The sequence below is a fragment of the Mus caroli genome, chromosome 11, assembly GCF_900094665.2.
Source record: "Mus caroli chromosome 11, CAROLI_EIJ_v1.1, whole genome shotgun sequence".
Taxonomy (NCBI): domain Eukaryota; kingdom Metazoa; phylum Chordata; class Mammalia; order Rodentia; family Muridae; genus Mus; species Mus caroli.
This window is the reverse complement of record NC_034580.1, coordinates 81,924,262-81,941,897: the sequence shown is the minus strand read 5'-3', so window position 1 is coordinate 81,941,897 and position 17,636 is coordinate 81,924,262. Positions and strand designations below refer to the sequence as shown.

Genomic DNA, 17,636 nt, shown 5'->3' with positions numbered 1-17,636 from the left:
TTACAGGAAAATAGGATCAGAACCTAATAGGTGAGTAACCTTGGCATTTGCCTCAGGTAATACCAGGAAGGGAGAAGAACTTGCCAACTTGTACAGAGGTGGAGGCAAGGCACTTCTCTGTTAACTAATAGGATCCTTGAGGTCTCTGTCCTTTGCTAACACTTTCTAGGAAAGAGCAGTTTCTCATTTAGTTGTACAAATGGTCATTGTTTAAATGTGGGTTTTTGTTTTTTTTGTTGTTGTTGTTGTTGTTGTTGTTTTGTTTTTTTCCAGACAGGGTTTTCTGTGTAGCCCTGGCTGTTCTGGAAGTCACTTTGTAGACCAGGCTGACCTCGAACTCAGAAATCGGCCTGCTGGGATTTAAGGCGTGCGTTACCACAGCCCGGCTGCTCTCTTGTTCTTGCTCTTTGTCTTTTTTCTTCCTGAGTTAAGAGTCTTGTGGTATAGCCTAGGTTGACCTTATACATAGGTTCCTTCTGCCTTAGCTACTAAGTAGGTAGGATTACAGATAGAAGCTACCAAACTTTTAGTATTTCCAAGTCTTTTCATCTTTACCCTTAAAATATTGAGTTATGTGATGTATTCTTCAGTTTATAATGGGTTTCCTATTACCAGTATTCTCCTTTTTCTTACAAAAACGCCATGACCTGTGCTCCATGGGACTAGACCAAATCCCTGGTTATCCTGACTAATCTCTGAATAGTCTGTGCCAAACCCCCTCCCTCTGCGAGGTCATTCTCAACCTGACTGACTCCACAGTTCTTTTTTCTGCCTGCTTCCCTTGCTTTCTACTGTTCCTCTTTCCCTTTTTCCTGTTTCCTCTTTTCTCTTTCATTCGGCTCTGTTCCTTTCCTGAGTTTGGTTTTTTTCTTGTTCAAGTTGGCCTGGGCCTTAGAGATCTGCTTGCCTCTACCTATACCAGGTGATGGGATTTAAGGCGTGTACCACCACATATAGCTCTAATTTTGTTTACACTTTTCTTTTCTTTTCTTTTTTTTTCTTTCTTTTTTTGGTTTTTCGAGACAGGGTTTCTCTGGGTAGCCCTGGCTGTCCTGGAACTCACTCTGTAAACCAGGCTGGCCTCGAACTCAGAAATCCGCCTGCCTCTGCCTCCCCAGTGCTGGGATCAAAGGTGTGTGCGCCACCACGCCCAGCTTTATTTTCACTTTTAAATAAAATATATGTTGTTTCACATGGAATAGCTTGAATAGTGCTAGTACATTCTTGATAGGAAAACAAAAGGTTCGGATGCCTAATTATCTTGGTAGAGTCTGTCTAGTAAGAAAGGATATTGTGTAGGATGATATAGATTACAAGCAACCTAATTCTTTTAAAACCAAATCTTCATTTTTTTTCCTTTAAGTAAAATACTCTGAAGGTATAGGCCATTTAACATTTCTTACTTCCTCCTCCCTCCCCACTTTTCTTCAGCTCTTGTTTTTCATGATAGAGTTTCTCTGTGTAGCCCTGGCTGCCCTGGAACTCACTCTGTAGGCCAGACTGGCCTCAAACTCAGAGATCCACCTGCCTCTGCCTTTTGAGTGCTGGGATTAAAGGTGTGTACCACCACCACCACCACCTGGCGCATGCATATGTGTGTGTGTGTATAAATTGGAAAAAAAGTGTCATGTGTATGGATGTTGGCCTGCATATATGTCTGGGTGCCACGCATATTTTTGATACCCACAGAGGGTATTGGATCCACTGGAACTGAAGTTGACAGGTGGTTGTGAGCTGCCATGTCGGGCTGGGCATCAAACCCCTGTCCTCTGGAAGAACAGCCAATTCTCTTAATGCAGAACATCTCTCCAGACCCTTCATTTGGTTTTTGTTTTGAGACAGAGTCTCTGTAGTTCAGAATTCTTTCTTCTGCCTCATCCTCTTGTATGTAGATGGTATCAGGCACTATCTTGCTCTTTATATTATTTTTTTTTTTTTTTTTTTTTAATTTTTCAAGACAGGGTTTTTCTGTGTAGCCCTGACTGTCCTGGAACTTACTTTGAACTCAGAAATCCGCCTGCCTCTGCCTCCCGAGCGCTGGGATTAAAGGCGTGCGCCACCACACCCGGCTCTTACATTACTTTTTTAATTTCACTTTTTGGCTGACACTTTTATATAAGTCTACGTTTTTCAGATACTAAAGAAACTGAAGCCGGGTGTGGTGGCACAAGCCTTTAATCCCAGCACTTGGGAGGCAGAGGCAGGCTGATTTCTGAGTTCGAGGCCAGCCTGGTCTACAAAGTGAGTTCCAGGACAGCCAAGGCTACCCAGAGAAACCCTGTCTCGGAAAAAAAAAAAAAGGAAACTGAACAGTGGTGTCTGAAAAATTCAAAAGTGTAGTAGGTAAAGGTCTGGGGTTGAAACTTAGAGTCATAGTTCTCAGGGAGTAATTCAGCTGCTAGTGTGCTGTGTGCCTGTAGATAGCCGTATGAACTCTGAGCCATTGAAATACTTTTTGCAACTATTGAAGGAAACGATCAGCATGAATCCTTCATGAGTCTAAAAACAGATGTGTTTTAGTTTCTCCCCAGAAACTAGATGGATAACTTGGTTTTATTTAGTTTATCTAAGGAAAAGACCTCTCTGAATACCACTCATGTTCCATTCATATATTTGGTGACAATTTCCATTCATCTTCTCCAGTCTTGAAGTTAAGAAGTAACCAACCACATTTGTTATAAGTTAGCTGTTTTATAGTTTGTCTATTTCCTTGGCATTAGAGTATATCTTGAGCTTGTAAAACTGGTTAATGTTCTACTTTAATGCCATGTGTATTAATGGTTATATAGCTACTTGGCTTTTTGTCCTCGGTGCTGTGTCTAAGTTATAACCACATTTTATTACTGGTTATACCTATAGTACTTGAGGAATTAAAGGGAAGTGAAAGTAAAAGAGTCTTATCCCATTCTGGACCTTACTCAGATCCTGGCCTGTTTGTAGCAGGAGAGTTTGATGTAAGATACAGCTGACATTGCTCAGCCAGCACAGTGAAGGGAATGCACAGCTGGGGACAAGGGCTTTTTCTCAGTTTACAACATGAAAATTCACTACCATGGAGGGAAGAGGGCAGGATGGGACTGCTCTGGCTTGCTAGTAAAGCCAGCCCCTTAGGCAGGCTCTTTTTTTTTTTTTTGAAGGATTTAATTACCCAGAGGATTAGTGATCCATCCTAGTAGAGTCTTTCTAGTAAAACGTGACTTCTGTTACTCACACTTTTTGGTTTTCAAAGATTTACCATCTGTAGAACCACTGTTTATTGAGCAAATACTATAGTATCTGCTTTTGTTTGTTTGTTTTTGTTTTTGTTTTGTTTTGTTTTTTGAGATAGGGTTTCTTTGTATAGCTCTGGCTGTCCTGGAACTCACTTTGTAGACCAGGCTGGGCTCGAACTCAGAAATCTGCCTGCCTCTGGCTCCCGAGTACTGGGATCAAAGGCGTGCGCCACCATGCCCAGTATCTGCTTTTATACACAGCAAAAATCCCTCCCTCCCTTCTTTTTTTCTTTTGTGTGTGTGGTTGTTAGAGACATTTTCTCTATGTAACTCTGGCTGTCCTGGAACTCTTCTCTGTAGATTAGGCTAGCCTCAGACTCAGATCTGCTTCTGCTTTGACTAAAGGCATGTGCTACCATACCCAGGTATTAAAATTCTTAAATAGCTCTTTCTACATATATTGTAAGTTCTGGATTCTTTAAAAGATCTAGCCCGCCGGGCTAGCTGAGCCATTTCTTGAGCCTCAATATCCCTGTTCTTAAGAGGTAAATTTAGGCCGGGCAGTGATGGTGCACGCCTTTAATCCCAGCACTCGGGAGGCAGAGGCAGGCGGATTTTTGAGTTCAAGGCCAGCCTGGTCTACAGAGTGAGTTCCAGGACAGCCAGGGCTACACAGAGAAACCCTGTCTTGAAAAATGAAAAGGAAGAAAAAAAAATAAAGAGGTAAATTTAGCTTGTCAAGCAAGCAGTTCTTTGTTGTGTTTCTGTATAATCTTTATCCTCTGACTGTTGAAGCCTTTCCTAGTCTGTACTCTAGTGGTATTTTTGAAGTACCTCTAGCTCCCTTAAGACATTTGTGCCCCTGTGCATTAGCACATGCTTCTGGAGGGAATTCTCTAGACTGGCTCTGCCCAGCTTCGTAGGCGACTGGTAGAGCCCCGCCCAGAGGGCTGGTTCTGACTCTGCACAGGTGTGGAACTTTGTCTATTCAGGGTAGTAGTCTGTTTCTCCAAGAATTCTGACCTATTACATCTTTTACTCCTTTTTAAAATATTACTTTAGCTTAAACTACAGATCCCTGAAGCCTAATGAAGTGGATAAATAATTGTGTTAAATGTTAGTGAGGTTGTAAGAGAGAGTAAGGTCAACCGTTCAAAGATCTAAAAACTCACCAAGAAACAATGATTATAAATCCCTTGACTCATAAATGCTCAGAAGTTGCTGTGTCCCTACCTTCACCTCTGACCTCTGTAGTTGTAAGTTATACTACAGCAGCTGAATGTCACGGTTTTTAAGAAGATCTATATACTTTTTCATTATTGTCACTATTGATTTGGCATAGATAGTTAAATTAGGATTTATAATGATAATATATGAATGTCAAATTTTACTTACAGGTTTGGTAACATGGTCTATATTTTTTTTCTAGCTCCAGAACCTGGGTATCAACCCAGCAAACATTGGCTTCAGTACCTTGACTATGGAGTCAGACAAATTCATCTGCATTAGAGAAAAAGTGGGAGAGCAGGCCCAGGTGGTAATCATTGATATGAATGATCCAAGTAATCCAATTCGAAGACCAATCTCAGCAGACAGTGCCATCATGAATCCTGCCAGCAAAGTGATTGCACTGAAAGGTATAAAGGACTGTGAATGTTTTTCTTGAAATTCTTATGTGTGTTGTATGCAAATAAAATTACTGACTTGTACTTTTTGTTATATGTTGAATAAATTTAATTAGATCTGCAAAGTTGAGATTAATTCTGAACTTGAGTTAGTGTTCGTAATTTTAACATTGAGTGTTTCTCTGAAATATTGTAGAATAGATATACTTGAAATAATTTTAAGTTTTACGATATATACATTTATGTTTTATATCTGACATGAGAAAAGGCTGAAAGCATTTCTGTATAGGGAATGAAATTAGTATTCTGGAATAAGTCGTAACAATATTAGGACCTAAACATCTCAGTGGTTATTGTAACAATCAGCTTCTCCATTCTATGCCTTTTTTATAGTTTAGGCTTCTTTTCACTTAGATCATCAAGTGCTAAAAATGGCTTGAATTTAAACTTGTTAGAGAGAGTTGGGGGAGAATAAGCACACGGTTTTTAAAATTCATCATCATCATCATCATCATTTTAGTTGAGTCTTACTTTGTTGCCCAGGCTGGCTTTGAACTGGAATTCTCTTACCTAAGAGAATTTGAGTAGCTGAGATCATAGGTGTGGGCAGCCATGCCCAGCCAAACTAATTTCCACAGGGAGCAATGCTGCTAGCGGTTCCTAAGACTAGGACGTCTAGGTGCAAACCGCTGGCCCTCTGAAGTCGCCTTTGAAACGGCCTCCTTTTCCTTCGTGCTTCCATTAGGGACTGGATCCAATGCTGCACTCATGCTAGGCAAGTGGGCAGAGGGTTGGTACTGGGCCATATCTCAGCCTTTGTGTTTCTTGATACTAAGAAAGAGAATTCAGTTTCTTGGTAATTTATAAAGTGTGGAAGAAGTAGAGGCCCTGAGCTTTTCAGCCTGTCTTTCTTTCACGTCATTCAAACTGGGGGCCTGATTTGGTGTATAGTTTTGTTTTGGTGACACAGGGTCACTCGTTTTGTTGCCCCTGCTGTCCTGATCTTGCTATTAGAGCAGGCTAGCTTCAAATTCACAAAGATCACCTGCCTCTGCCTCCCTAGTGCTGGGATCAGAGACACACACCACCATGCTCAGCCCATTTAATCTTTAAAAATACATCTTAAATAATTCTTAATTGAATAGTTCGGGTCTAGAAGTATTGAGAGCTTTTTTTGCTTTGAGGAGATTTTTAGAATTCTTTTTAGAACATTCTGTTTGTTATTTTGTCTATTTATGTGGGGGGGACATACATGTGAAGGAACGGACGGACATACAGGGAAGCCCGTTCACCTCCCACCACGTGGGGCTGGCTTGTCAGCAAATGCCTTTCCTTCCCTGCTGCACAGACTTAGATTTGGGATCTCTGCATAGATTTTATTCGTGAGCATCACTGACTAACTTGAAAGTCAAAGATTAGAAGCCTGAACTTTCTAGTTTTGTGGTACAGGTTTTGGAACATTTTGGAGTATCTTACTGGCAGGTTGGGAGCTAAGACTAACCTAGTCAGCATTTTTTACCTATGACCAGATATTTTGGGATAGTATACATTTTGCTTTTATCTAAAAGTATATTACGTTTTAAAGTATTAAAATGTCTGTTGACCTCCTTAAATAATTTGAATTCGAGTGCTTTGCATACATCACACTTCTCTTTTTAAAGGCCATCAGTTGAATTTTGCCAAGTTCTTTTCTATTTTTAATGTTACTGTTATCTTATCACATTTCTTAATGCTTTCTTATGTGTGCAGATGGTGAGTTACCTTAAATTAGATTGTGTTAGTCATTGTCCTGTTCTATAAAAAGAATGATTAAAAAAATTTATAGCTTTGCAAATAGTGTGTTACACTTTGTGTCTATCTGTCTACTTCATAGCTATTATCCCTTGTTCCTTCCCCAGACGCTTACACATAGTCCAGCCCCCTTCATGTAAAACAGAATAAGAGTCTAGTTATTTAGAGGTTGATGGATACAGTAAAGAAAAGCAAATTCTTTAAATATTCTGCTCCCCTCTGAAGCCAGTTTAAACTTCATGCCTTCTTTTTATAAACAGGACTATAACTTTCACAATTTCTCCAGTCTGGTTGTGGTTTATAAGCCGTGTGGGATGGGAGTCATACACTGTCTTATAGAAGAAGGCTTTGTTGTTTAGTAAGATGGGTTGCTGTACAAAGCTCTTAGGCTTTGTCTGTTTCCCACCTCCCCTGTCACCCTCCCACTCTGACAGCTTTTGTCCTTTAGGAGCCAGATTCTCTGTGGCTCAGGAGCAGAGTTACCCTCAGTTTCTGAGGATTAACTTCAGAGCCTAGTCATAGCTCTTGGCTTTGACTGCTGTTGATTTCAGTGAAATCACCTCTCCGACTGTGATAAATTTCAAACGACACGTATAAGCCCTTGCATCTGACTCTGGACTTTTAACATTAAATGCAAATTTCCCCTACTTTTACTAAACGCTTACTGTCTTAACTGGATGAAGCTTGGACTTTGTTCTCACTCCAGTATATTAACAGCATTGGAAACCACCCTCCCCCTGTCTTCCTCTTCTTTCTCCAGCACTTCTGTTTTCCCTTTGTATCTTAGACCAGTTAAATGTAGCATGCACTATGGGGACCAGCAAAGTTGAAGTACAACTTCTTTTCAAAACGCAGTTTCCACAAAATCGAGTTGGGTGAGAGATGACTGCATTTTAAAAAGTGGACATTTCCTCCTTGTGTTTCTATTAGATTGGCTTTGTCTTTTGTATATACAGCTACCTTAGTTTATGTGTGAGCTAAGTATGCAATGAAAGTTACAGCTTTCTTTTTTATCAGTAAGAAAGCTTTTCCTTAGTCTCATTTTCATTTTGGATGTAGAATCCTGTAGAAGTCACATGTTTATAGTATTGCCGATGTGTTCGTTAGAGGTAATAAAGAGTTTTGCCTAAGGGTGCAGGTGTACATTGGTTTGCTTGGTCTCAGTTGTAGTTCTAGCAATGTGACTCATATAGTTATTAGTTCCAGGATAAAACCACATTACTTGGAACATAGGGATAGTTAGCTAGGTATTAATTAATTTTAAACTTTGCTTTTTTTTTCATTATTCTTTAATTCTTTATTCAGCTGGCAAAACTCTTCAGATATTTAACATTGAAATGAAAAGTAAAATGAAGGCCCATACCATGACTGATGACGTCACCTTCTGGAAATGGATCTCTTTGAATACGGTTGCTCTTGTTACGGATAATGCAGTTTATCACTGGAGTATGGAAGGAGAGTCTCAGCCAGTGAAAATGTTTGATCGTCATTCTAGCCTCGCAGGATGCCAGATCATCAATTACCGTACAGATGCAAAGCAGAAGTGGTTGCTTCTGACTGGCATATCTGCACAGGTAAGTCCCGTTAGTTTTTGATGAAGAAGTGGTCTAAAGCCCTGTTTTGTTCAATATCACTTCAGTTAGGTCTTCAAACCCAATGTTACTGAATTTGATTTATTTTGAAAGGCTTTCGTTTTTAGTGATTGTTGGCTTATACCTTTAACCTGACATGAAACTTGAGTACTCTTATAATTTTTTCTTTTAAGATTTATTTATTATTATATGTAAGTACACTGTAGCTGTCTTCAGACACTCCAGAAGAGGGAGTCAGATCTCGTTACGGATGGTTGTGAGCCACCATGTGGTTGCTGGGATTTGAACTCTGGACCTTGAGAAGAGAAGTCAGGTGTTCTTACACACTGAGCCATCTCACCAGCCCCCCTCTTATCAGTTTTTAATTTTCACAGATTAAGGAAAGATTGAGTGATTAGAATGTTTTTGGAGTCAGTGTGCTGCAGAACGAATCTGTATTGTTGTAGTAAGATGGGTAAAGAGATGATAGGATGAGACATGTTTTATTCACATTAGACTTTAATAAGATAATTTTGGAGGTAAACTTTTGAAGTTAAGTGTCAATCTACAATAAGAGACTAACAAGTGCAGGAGAGATGGCTCAGTGGTTAAGAGCACTGACTGCTCTTCCAGAGGTTCTGAGTTCAATTCCCAGCAACCACATGGTGGCTCACAACCACCTACAATGGGATCCGATGCCCTCTTCTGAAGACAGTGACATTGTACTCACATACATTTAATAAATAAATCAGAGAGAGAGAGAGAGAGAGAGAGAGAGAGAGAGAGAGAGAGAGAGTGAGTGACTGCTGAAGCTGGCAAACTATTGTAACTGCTTCACTAACTGAATCTGAGATCTGCTGGATCTCTAAAGATTTTTGTTTCTTGTTTTTATTCTTTGCAGCAAAATCGTGTGGTTGGAGCTATGCAGCTGTATTCTGTAGATAGGAAAGTTTCTCAGCCTATTGAAGGGCATGCAGCTAGTTTTGCACAATTTAAGATGGAAGGAAATGCAGAAGAATCAACATTATTTTGTTTTGCTGTGCGGGGTCAGGCAGGAGGAAAGGTAAGTTGTGTCCGATAATTATTTTAGTGAGTCTGTTTTGCTCTTTGTCATCTAAGTTAAAAATACTCATTTTTCTTCCTAAGTTTCATAGTATTCAGATTTGTGGTGCCTGACAAATAGTATATATAATCCTATTCTGCCATTTGTGGACCTTAACTTTTAGTAGTGTCTTTTTATATAACCTAGGCTGGTTTTGAATTAAGTCTCTTGCCTCAGGATCTGAGTGCTGGGATTATAAACCTTTAGACCATTGAGCTCTTTGATTGTCTTTATCAAAGGCTTTTTCTGCATAGACTCATTAGGGTTGCTAAAATACCCATTTATGTGTGCAGTACATGTCAAGAGTCTGGGTTGCTAAAATACCCATTTATGTGTGCAGTACATGTCAAGAGTCTGATTCATTAAGTATTGCCCAAGGAGAAGTCGATTCATCCTTTTTAAATTCCCTAGGTGAGGGCTGGAGAGATGGCTCAGTGGTTAAGAGCACTGACTGCTCTTCCGAAGGTCCTGAGTTCAAATCCCAGCAACCACATGATGGCTCACAACCATCTGTAGCGAGATCTGATACCCTCTTCTGGAGTGTCTGAAGACAGCTACAGTGTACTTGCAAACATGAAATAAATAAATCTTTAAAAAAACAAAACAAAAACAACAGAAAAACAAAACCAAACAAAAAAAACCTTAAAAAAAATTCCCTAGGTGACTTGAGGTAGATAGAATGGATGATCGCTTAAATTAGAGAGTCTCATCTCTAGCTGTATATTGAAATTACCTAGACAGGTTACAGTATTTTACATTGAAATTCTTAGTTGAGGACAACAGAAACAAGGTCTGGTTGATTGGAGTATAAAAAACTTATTGACAGGTATTGGGTACCTGGCAGTAGCTAGGACAGCTGTATAACTAAACTTGGGAAAGGAGAAATAAGCAAAAATGCTAGGCTTCCAGGCAGAAGTCACGCTGCAGATCTGTGACCTGTGCTTCTGATAGGCCTGCACTGCTGGGTTCTGGTGACTCAGTTTGCTGCTATTTTCACTGCCAGAGTAGACTCTCCCTCAGTCTTAAAATAACCTGATGTCCTGAGTTCCCTCTTTGAAGTCTAGTATAGGCAGAGTCACATGGCTTGCATGCTAGCTTTGAGAGACATGGAAAACAACTGTTAGCTGCCTCTAAAATGGAATACTGGCTCTACTTGCTACTAGAACTTGACTACTCTCCTGTCTCTCCCCAAGTCAGAAAAAGACAAGCCTCATCTTTGTTTTCTATTTCTCCACCCCAGTTACCCTAGTAAGTAGTTTTTAAGAATGAAAAACGAGATCGCAGCTATCTGAATCCTAGCACTTAAGAGGCTCAAGTGATTCTCTGTCTGTGCCTTTCATTTAGTCCTAAGAGTGCTGGAATTCCAGCTGTGTCTGGCTTTTTTACATAACTTCCAGGAATTGAACTTAAATGGTCGGCCTATTCCATAGGTGCTTTTACCAGCTGAGCCACCTTGTCAGCCTCAGCATGACTTTAGAGTCAGACCCACCCCCTACCTCTATAATTTTGCCACTACAAGAATGGTACATAGCTTGGTATGCCTTAAATCCCAGTATTCATGGCACACAGATCTCTGAGCTCTAGACCAGCTTGGTCCTGAATTTTTTTTTTTTCTTCTAGGTCATCCCGGGCTACATTGTAAGAGCTTGTTTCATAAACAAAGTAATCGTACAGGACATGTATGACTTGGGGATCATCCCTCCCCATTCAGTTTTATTTATGGAGAAGCATCCCACAGTATAGATGATCACACAGTTCACTTACCATAGAACATTTGTTTATTTCCATTTAGCGTCAAAAAACTTGCAGTAACCAAACGATACATGATTTAGGTTGATGGTAGATTTTCTTTTCTTTTAACAGTTACATATCATTGAAGTTGGTACCCCACCCACAGGGAATCAACCTTTCCCAAAGAAGGCAGTGGATGTGTTCTTTCCTCCAGAAGCACAAAATGACTTTCCTGTTGCAATGCAGGTATTTTATCAAAATAAAAATCTCACCTTTAATTAATTTATATCCTGTTCACAGTTGGTATGAGTAGTGCTTAAAAGAATTACTCTAAAATACAAATTATTAACAAGACTTGTTAGAATGTGATAATTGGGCTATGTCAGAGTTATGTCTCTTTCGTCTCGCAGATTTCACTCATACTCTTGTTTTATGTTTTGTTTGAGCTATCCCGCATTTAGACAAGCTATCATGAAGGAAACCTTAATACTACTTTAGCATTTTCTCCTTTCAGCCTCATGTCAGAGTTTTATAGGAAGTGTTCATTTTCTCTGTTCAGATCAGTGAGAAGCATGATGTGGTGTTCCTGATTACCAAGTATGGCTACATTCACCTCTATGATCTTGAGACTGGCACGTGCATCTACATGAACAGAATCAGTGGAGAGACCATCTTCGTCACTGCACCTCATGAAGCCACAGCTGGAATAATAGGAGTCAACAGAAAGGGACAGGTAAGGAAGCCTTGAACCTGCGGCATTTACATAGCACATTATCATTAGCACTTTTTTTTTTTCCCTAAAAGTTAATTTTGGATATCAGAAAAGAGTTCTTAATGGTGGATGGCAAAGAGAAGAAATGAGATGAAGGTCAAAGGACATAAAATAGCATATGTAAGATTAACAGGTTTTGGCATCGGTTCAATATGAAGATTAAAGTTAATAAAATTGTGTTAGGATTTTTTTTTCCTTAGTATATTGTGTGTATGTGTGTGTCTTTCTGTCAGTCAGAGGTTGGTAGCAGGTGTCTGTTATTTTTCTACCTCATTTTGAAAGAAAAATTTTTTTTTTTTTGAATCATTAGTCATACATTGACACATAGACACAGACAGATGGGCACACACACACACACAGGTGCATGCACACATACCCCCAGTGACTTTATATGCCAGTTTTTTTTTAGTGTCCTCACAAAGAATGGTCCAGGTACCCGAAACAGCCAGGTACAATTTTATCTGGCTGGTAGCTTCTGTTTCCCGGCTGAAAATTTTTTTTTAAGATTTATTTTTTGTGTCTTTGGTGTTTTACCTCCACATATGTGCACTATGTTTATGCAGTAGCTATGGAGATTAGAGGAGGGCATCAGGTCCCCTGCATTATAGGGGGCTGTGAGCCACCATGTGGGTGTTGGGAACTAAACCCAGGTCCTCTGTAAGAGTTACAAGTTCTCTTATTCCTTTAGTTTTTGAGAAGAGATCTTTTTACTTTATTAATTAAGCCATTTCCTCAGTCTCCAGGATTTAGAAATAAAATACAACTTTAAAAAACTAAACAAAAATTGATGTGAGGGTCAGTTAGGATAGCTTAGCTGGTAAAAGTCACCTGAGTTCAGTATCCATAACTTGCATGTTATAGAGACTCTTGCATGTTGTCCTCTGAATCCACATGTGCACTGTGACAGGGGCATACATACACTCAAACACACATATGTACACATACAATAAATAATAAAATGCATACATATACCAGAGCACACATGCGTGCACACACATAATAAGTAAACAAATAAATGTAATTTTAAAAGGTACAGAGCAGTGTTAGTTTTCTTTACTATCACCATTTGCTATTTATTGTGTGACATTTCAAAAATCTCAAATACACGTAATAAAATCTACTTAAAAAGACTATTGGGGGGCTGGAGAGATGGCTTAGTGGTTAAGAGCGCTGACTGCTCTTCTGAAGGTCCTGAGTTCAAATCCCAGCAACCACATGGTGGCCCACAACCATTTGTAATGAGATCTGATGCCCTCTTCTGGAGTGTCTGAAGACAACTACAGTGTACTTAGATATGATAATAAATAAATCTTTTTTTAAAAAAAAAAAAGACTATTGGGGGTCAGCAGACTGGCTCAGATGGTAGATGTGCTTGTCAGCAAACATGGTGAACTGTTTGTGATCTCTTGGTTTCACATAGTAGAAGGAGAGAATTGACTTCCCCAAGTTGTCCTCTGTCCTCCATAAACATGTTATATTTGTATGTTTATGAATGTGCACAAACCACACGTGCTAAATAAATACAATTTAAATAAATTTTAAAAACATTATTATATAGAATTTGGCATGGGTATTGTACTGGCTAGTTTTGTGTCAACTTGACACAGCTGGAGTTATCACAGGGAAAGGAGCTTCAGTTGAGGAAATGCCTCCATGAGGTCCAACTGTAAGGCATTTTCTCAATTAGTGATCAAGGGGGAAAAAAGGCCCCTTGTGGGTGGGACCATCTGTGGGCTGGTAGTCTTGGTTCTATAAGAGAGCAGGCTGGGCAAGCCAGGGGAGCAAGCCAGTAAAGAACATCCCTGCTTTCTGACTTGCTTGACTTCCAGTCCTGACTTTTTTTGGTGATGAACAGCAATGTGGAAGTGTAAGCTGAATAAACCCTTTCCTCCCAAACTTGCTTCTTCGTCATGATGTTTGTGCAGAAATAGAAACCCTGACTAAGACAGGTATACACCTTTTATTCCCACACTTGAAAGGTTGAGGCAGGAGGATTTCTGTGTGTTGTAGGTCAGTCAAGGCAGTGAGAACCTATTTCAAAAATTATAAAACAAACAAAATAATAATAAAATAAGATAAAAGGTTGTTGTCTAACTTGTGTGCATTGACTTAGTTTTATTTACCTTAATCATTATTATGATTATGATGATTATTATTTATTTATTTATTTATTTATTTATTTTGGTTTTTCGAGACAGAGTTTCTCTGTGTAGCCTTGGCTGCCCTGGAACTCACTTTGTAGACCAGTCTGACCTCGAACTCAGAAATCCACCTGCCTCTGCCTCCCAAGTGCTGGGATTAAAGGTGTGTGCCACCACGCCCGGCTTGATCATTATTTTTAAGTCTAGTAAATGGCATCAATTAGTATTTAGTTTTATGGTATTTTATATGTCTGGGTATTTTGCCTGCCTGTTTGTCTGTGTATCACATGAGTCCCTGGTTCCTGTGGGGATAAGAGGACATTAGAACCCCAAGAACTGGAGTACCATATGGTTATACGCCACCGTGTGTATCCTGGGAATTAAGCTTTGGTATTCTGGAAAAGGATCCAGTGCTCTTAGCCTCAAGGCCATCTCTCCAGCACCTGTTTTTAGTTTTCATTTGCCATTTTATCTTTAAAGAAAAAGGTTTATCACAAAAAATAAATAAATAAAGCACTACAGTGTATAATGACAAAATCTTTTTAATACTGTCTCATAAGAACTTTTTGGTTTAGAGCCAGTTAGGTGCATTTATTCTTATTATCAAAAGAAGTAAATCTATGGGGAAAATCTGTTTCAGTTACAAATTTGACAAACTCCTTTTTATAGGGCTTTCTTTCCTGTTATCCCTAAGACAGGCTCCATCAGGTGTAAAGATAAGACTTCTATTTGCATCCTACTTTCTAGCTTCTTAAGTATTACTGAATATTTACTATCAGAAGGCTATATGTACCTATTGTAGTGTCTGGGAAGTTACCCAGTTGGGTAGGTTGATATCAGTTGTTCTGAATTTGGGATATTTGATAACTCTTTTTTTTTTTTAAGATTTATTTGTTTATTATATGTAAGTACACTATAGCTGTCTTCAGACACACCAGAAGAGAGTGTCAGATCTCATTACTGATGGTTGCTGGGATTTGAACCCAGGACCTTCAGAAAAGCAGTCAGTGCTCTGAGCCATCTCTCCAGCCCCTTGATAACTCTTCATATTTTGTAGCATATTAATTATCATATTATCTAAGTAGTTCTTATTCTGTGAGAGTATAGTAGTAAGATTAAGAAAAAATTCTACCAGAAAGTATTTTCTCAGATGGTTAAAATTCTTAAAAGCTAGTATTGTAGTGGTTTTGTCATGTACTGGCTTTCCTCCAGGTTAGTATGTATATATGTTCTTCCCCAGAGTAAACATCTTTCATTTAATCAGTCTTTGAAAAGTGATATGTTATGACGAGGCAATTCCGTCTCTTACCTCAGCTCCAGGCTCAGGTACTTTGAGTCCCTGTAATGGAAAACTCTGTCATTGTAATGTTTTCGTCATACTGAATTACAGTTGCTTGCTGTCTCAGTTTCTTTTCTTCTTTGTTTAATTGTATTTCTAACACCATCCAAAAGTGGTTTTGAAAAGTAAGTAGCTCTCATCTCTCTATTTAGTTGTGTCTCTGATAGAAAAAAGGCCAAGAATGAGTTAGTTAGGGATGATCTGATAATCAGGAGTTAAGGAGCCTGCAGGGCTTCTTCTCTCTGCTACTGTGCTGATGTTAAAGGTGAGCTTAACCTAGAGCTCCGTCTATAATTTTACCATACACTGTTACCATTGGTGGCAAAACAAGCAAGCGTCAGCATAATCAATTAATTACCTAGTGAATCCGTCTAAACAGATTTAGCACAATAACTATTCTCTTATGGGTAACCTGCAGGTCCTGTCAGTTTGTGTGGAAGAGGAGAACATAATTCCTTACATCACCAATGTCCTACAAAATCCTGACTTGGCTCTGAGAATGGCTGTGCGGAACAACTTAGCTGGTGCTGAAGAACTCTTTGCCCGGAAATTTAATGCTCTCTTCGCCCAGGGAAACTACTCAGAGGCTGCAAAGGTGGCTGCTAATGCTCCAAAGGTAACTAGTTATGAAGTTAAGGTTGTCATGCTTGGGGTGGCTTTACTAGGCTGTATTTTTGATACTGCTAGAAGAGGAACCAGCTCTGTAAGATTAACTAACTCCTTTCCAGTTAATTTTTCTTTTAATAAAATATGATAACTAATTCTCAGTGTCTCTAGTTTGGTGTGTTAAACTGCAGAATCTTAGAAGGATTTGTAGACCTATAGACCTATATAGTTGATGTAGGCAGAGTTATGTCCAGCTACTAAAATACAATATTATCTGGGCTCATAATTGATGGCTTTCTATTTTAATTTGAGCAGTTAGTATATGGTTGGTTTTGTAGTGTGTAGAGTGTAGAGTAGTCAGAAAATGAGCAGAATCTATTCCCATAGGCCTTTACATGAGTGTTAGTTATGCAGTATGTGCTTACTGAACTTGATTTAATGACTAGTGGGTACTATTGCAGGAATATGCATATCTTTTTTTCACCTTTAAATTATTTTTTTTTTCATTTTTGAGATTTTACTATAATTACATCATTTTTCTCTTCCCCTTTTGCCCTCCAAGCCCTCTCATGTACCCCTCCTTGCTTTCTTTCAAATTCATGATCTTTTCATCATGATCATATTCATATGTGTATATGAATATATTCCTAAATATATAAATATAACCTGCCAAGCCTGTAATCCTGCTTGTATGTATATGTTTACATGGCTGACCATTAGATAGTAGATAATCAATTGGTGTGGTCTTCCTTGTGGAAGACTATTTATGCTTATATCACATGTTGACATAATTACCTTGGCAAATTTCTGATTTTGAATAATTTTGTGTCATGGAACCAGAGATGTTAATCTTTGTACTATGTGGTGACTGTTTGTAATGTGGAGGCTACAGGTCAACCATGTGGTTCAGATTGGCTTAGGACATGGAGGGTTGTTAGTGTTACTGGGTCACTGAGGAGTCAGTCACTGAGAAGTCTTTAACCTTTCTTTTTCTTAAAGGGAATCCTCCGTACTCCAGATACCATCCGTCGATTCCAGAGTGTCCCAGCTCAGCCAGGTCAAACTTCACCTCTACTTCAGTATTTTGGAATCCTTTTGGACCAGGGCCAGCTGAACAAATACGAGTCCTTAGAGTTATGTAGACCTGTACTTCAGCAAGGGCGGAAACAGCTTTTGGAGAAATGGCTGAAAGAAGATAAGGTACATTAATTTGAATTAATATAATTTTCCTTTGTTTAAATACCATGTTAGCAATTTAAAATGGTTGGTTTCTACCAAAGTATCAATACCTATTAATTTGTTGCTTATGAAAATAAAACAAAACTGGACCTTGCCGGTTTAACACATGATCCAGGATTATTGCTTGATAGTTAAAACTGCTAGACTGGAAGCGAGTTACTATTGGTTTGGCCTTGGAAAACAGTTAACATGAGAGGCTTCCTTCATTGTACAGGCATATTTGTCAGTGTGTTTGACATTGCTTAGCACGTGATCTTCCATATCCCACACTTGATATGCATGCCCAGTAGTTCCTGCTTGCTCTCTCTCCCTCTGTAAGAATTTATAAACTGTCATTAGCATCGTAACTTTTGATGCTGGTAAACACACTTGGGTATGCAACAGCCAGGTTGGCTGTATTTAATACATTGAGGTTCTGTCTGACAGTGATTTTATAGAATGTTAAATGGTGTTAATGTGAAAAAGTATGGGGGCTGGTGAGATGGCTCAGTGGGTAAGGGCACCCGA

The 17,636-nt window shown here is 39.1% G+C and overlaps 1 protein-coding gene across 4 annotated transcripts in view; it reads left to right on the top strand.

Annotated features, from left to right (window-relative positions):
* The window catches only part of Cltc (clathrin heavy chain), a 62,689-nt gene that overhangs the window by 15,187 nt on the left and 29,866 nt on the right, over nt 1-17,636 (top strand). For 2 of the 4 annotated variants that reach the window (XM_029484014.1, XM_029484012.1), the window contains exons 2-9: nt 4,642-4,849; nt 6,587-6,589; nt 7,934-8,202; nt 9,101-9,262; nt 11,165-11,278; nt 11,592-11,765; nt 15,703-15,900; nt 16,890-17,090. In XM_029484014.1, the coding sequence (XP_029339874.1) occupies nt 4,642-4,849; nt 6,587-6,589; nt 7,934-8,202; nt 9,101-9,262; nt 11,165-11,278; nt 11,592-11,765; nt 15,703-15,900; nt 16,890-17,090 (1,329 nt within the window). The remainder of the gene's footprint in view (nt 1-4,641; nt 4,850-6,586; nt 6,590-7,933; nt 8,203-9,100; nt 9,263-11,164; nt 11,279-11,591; nt 11,766-15,702; nt 15,901-16,889; nt 17,091-17,636) is intronic. The other 2 variants (XM_029484015.1, XM_029484013.1) reach the window with 1 other exon arrangement.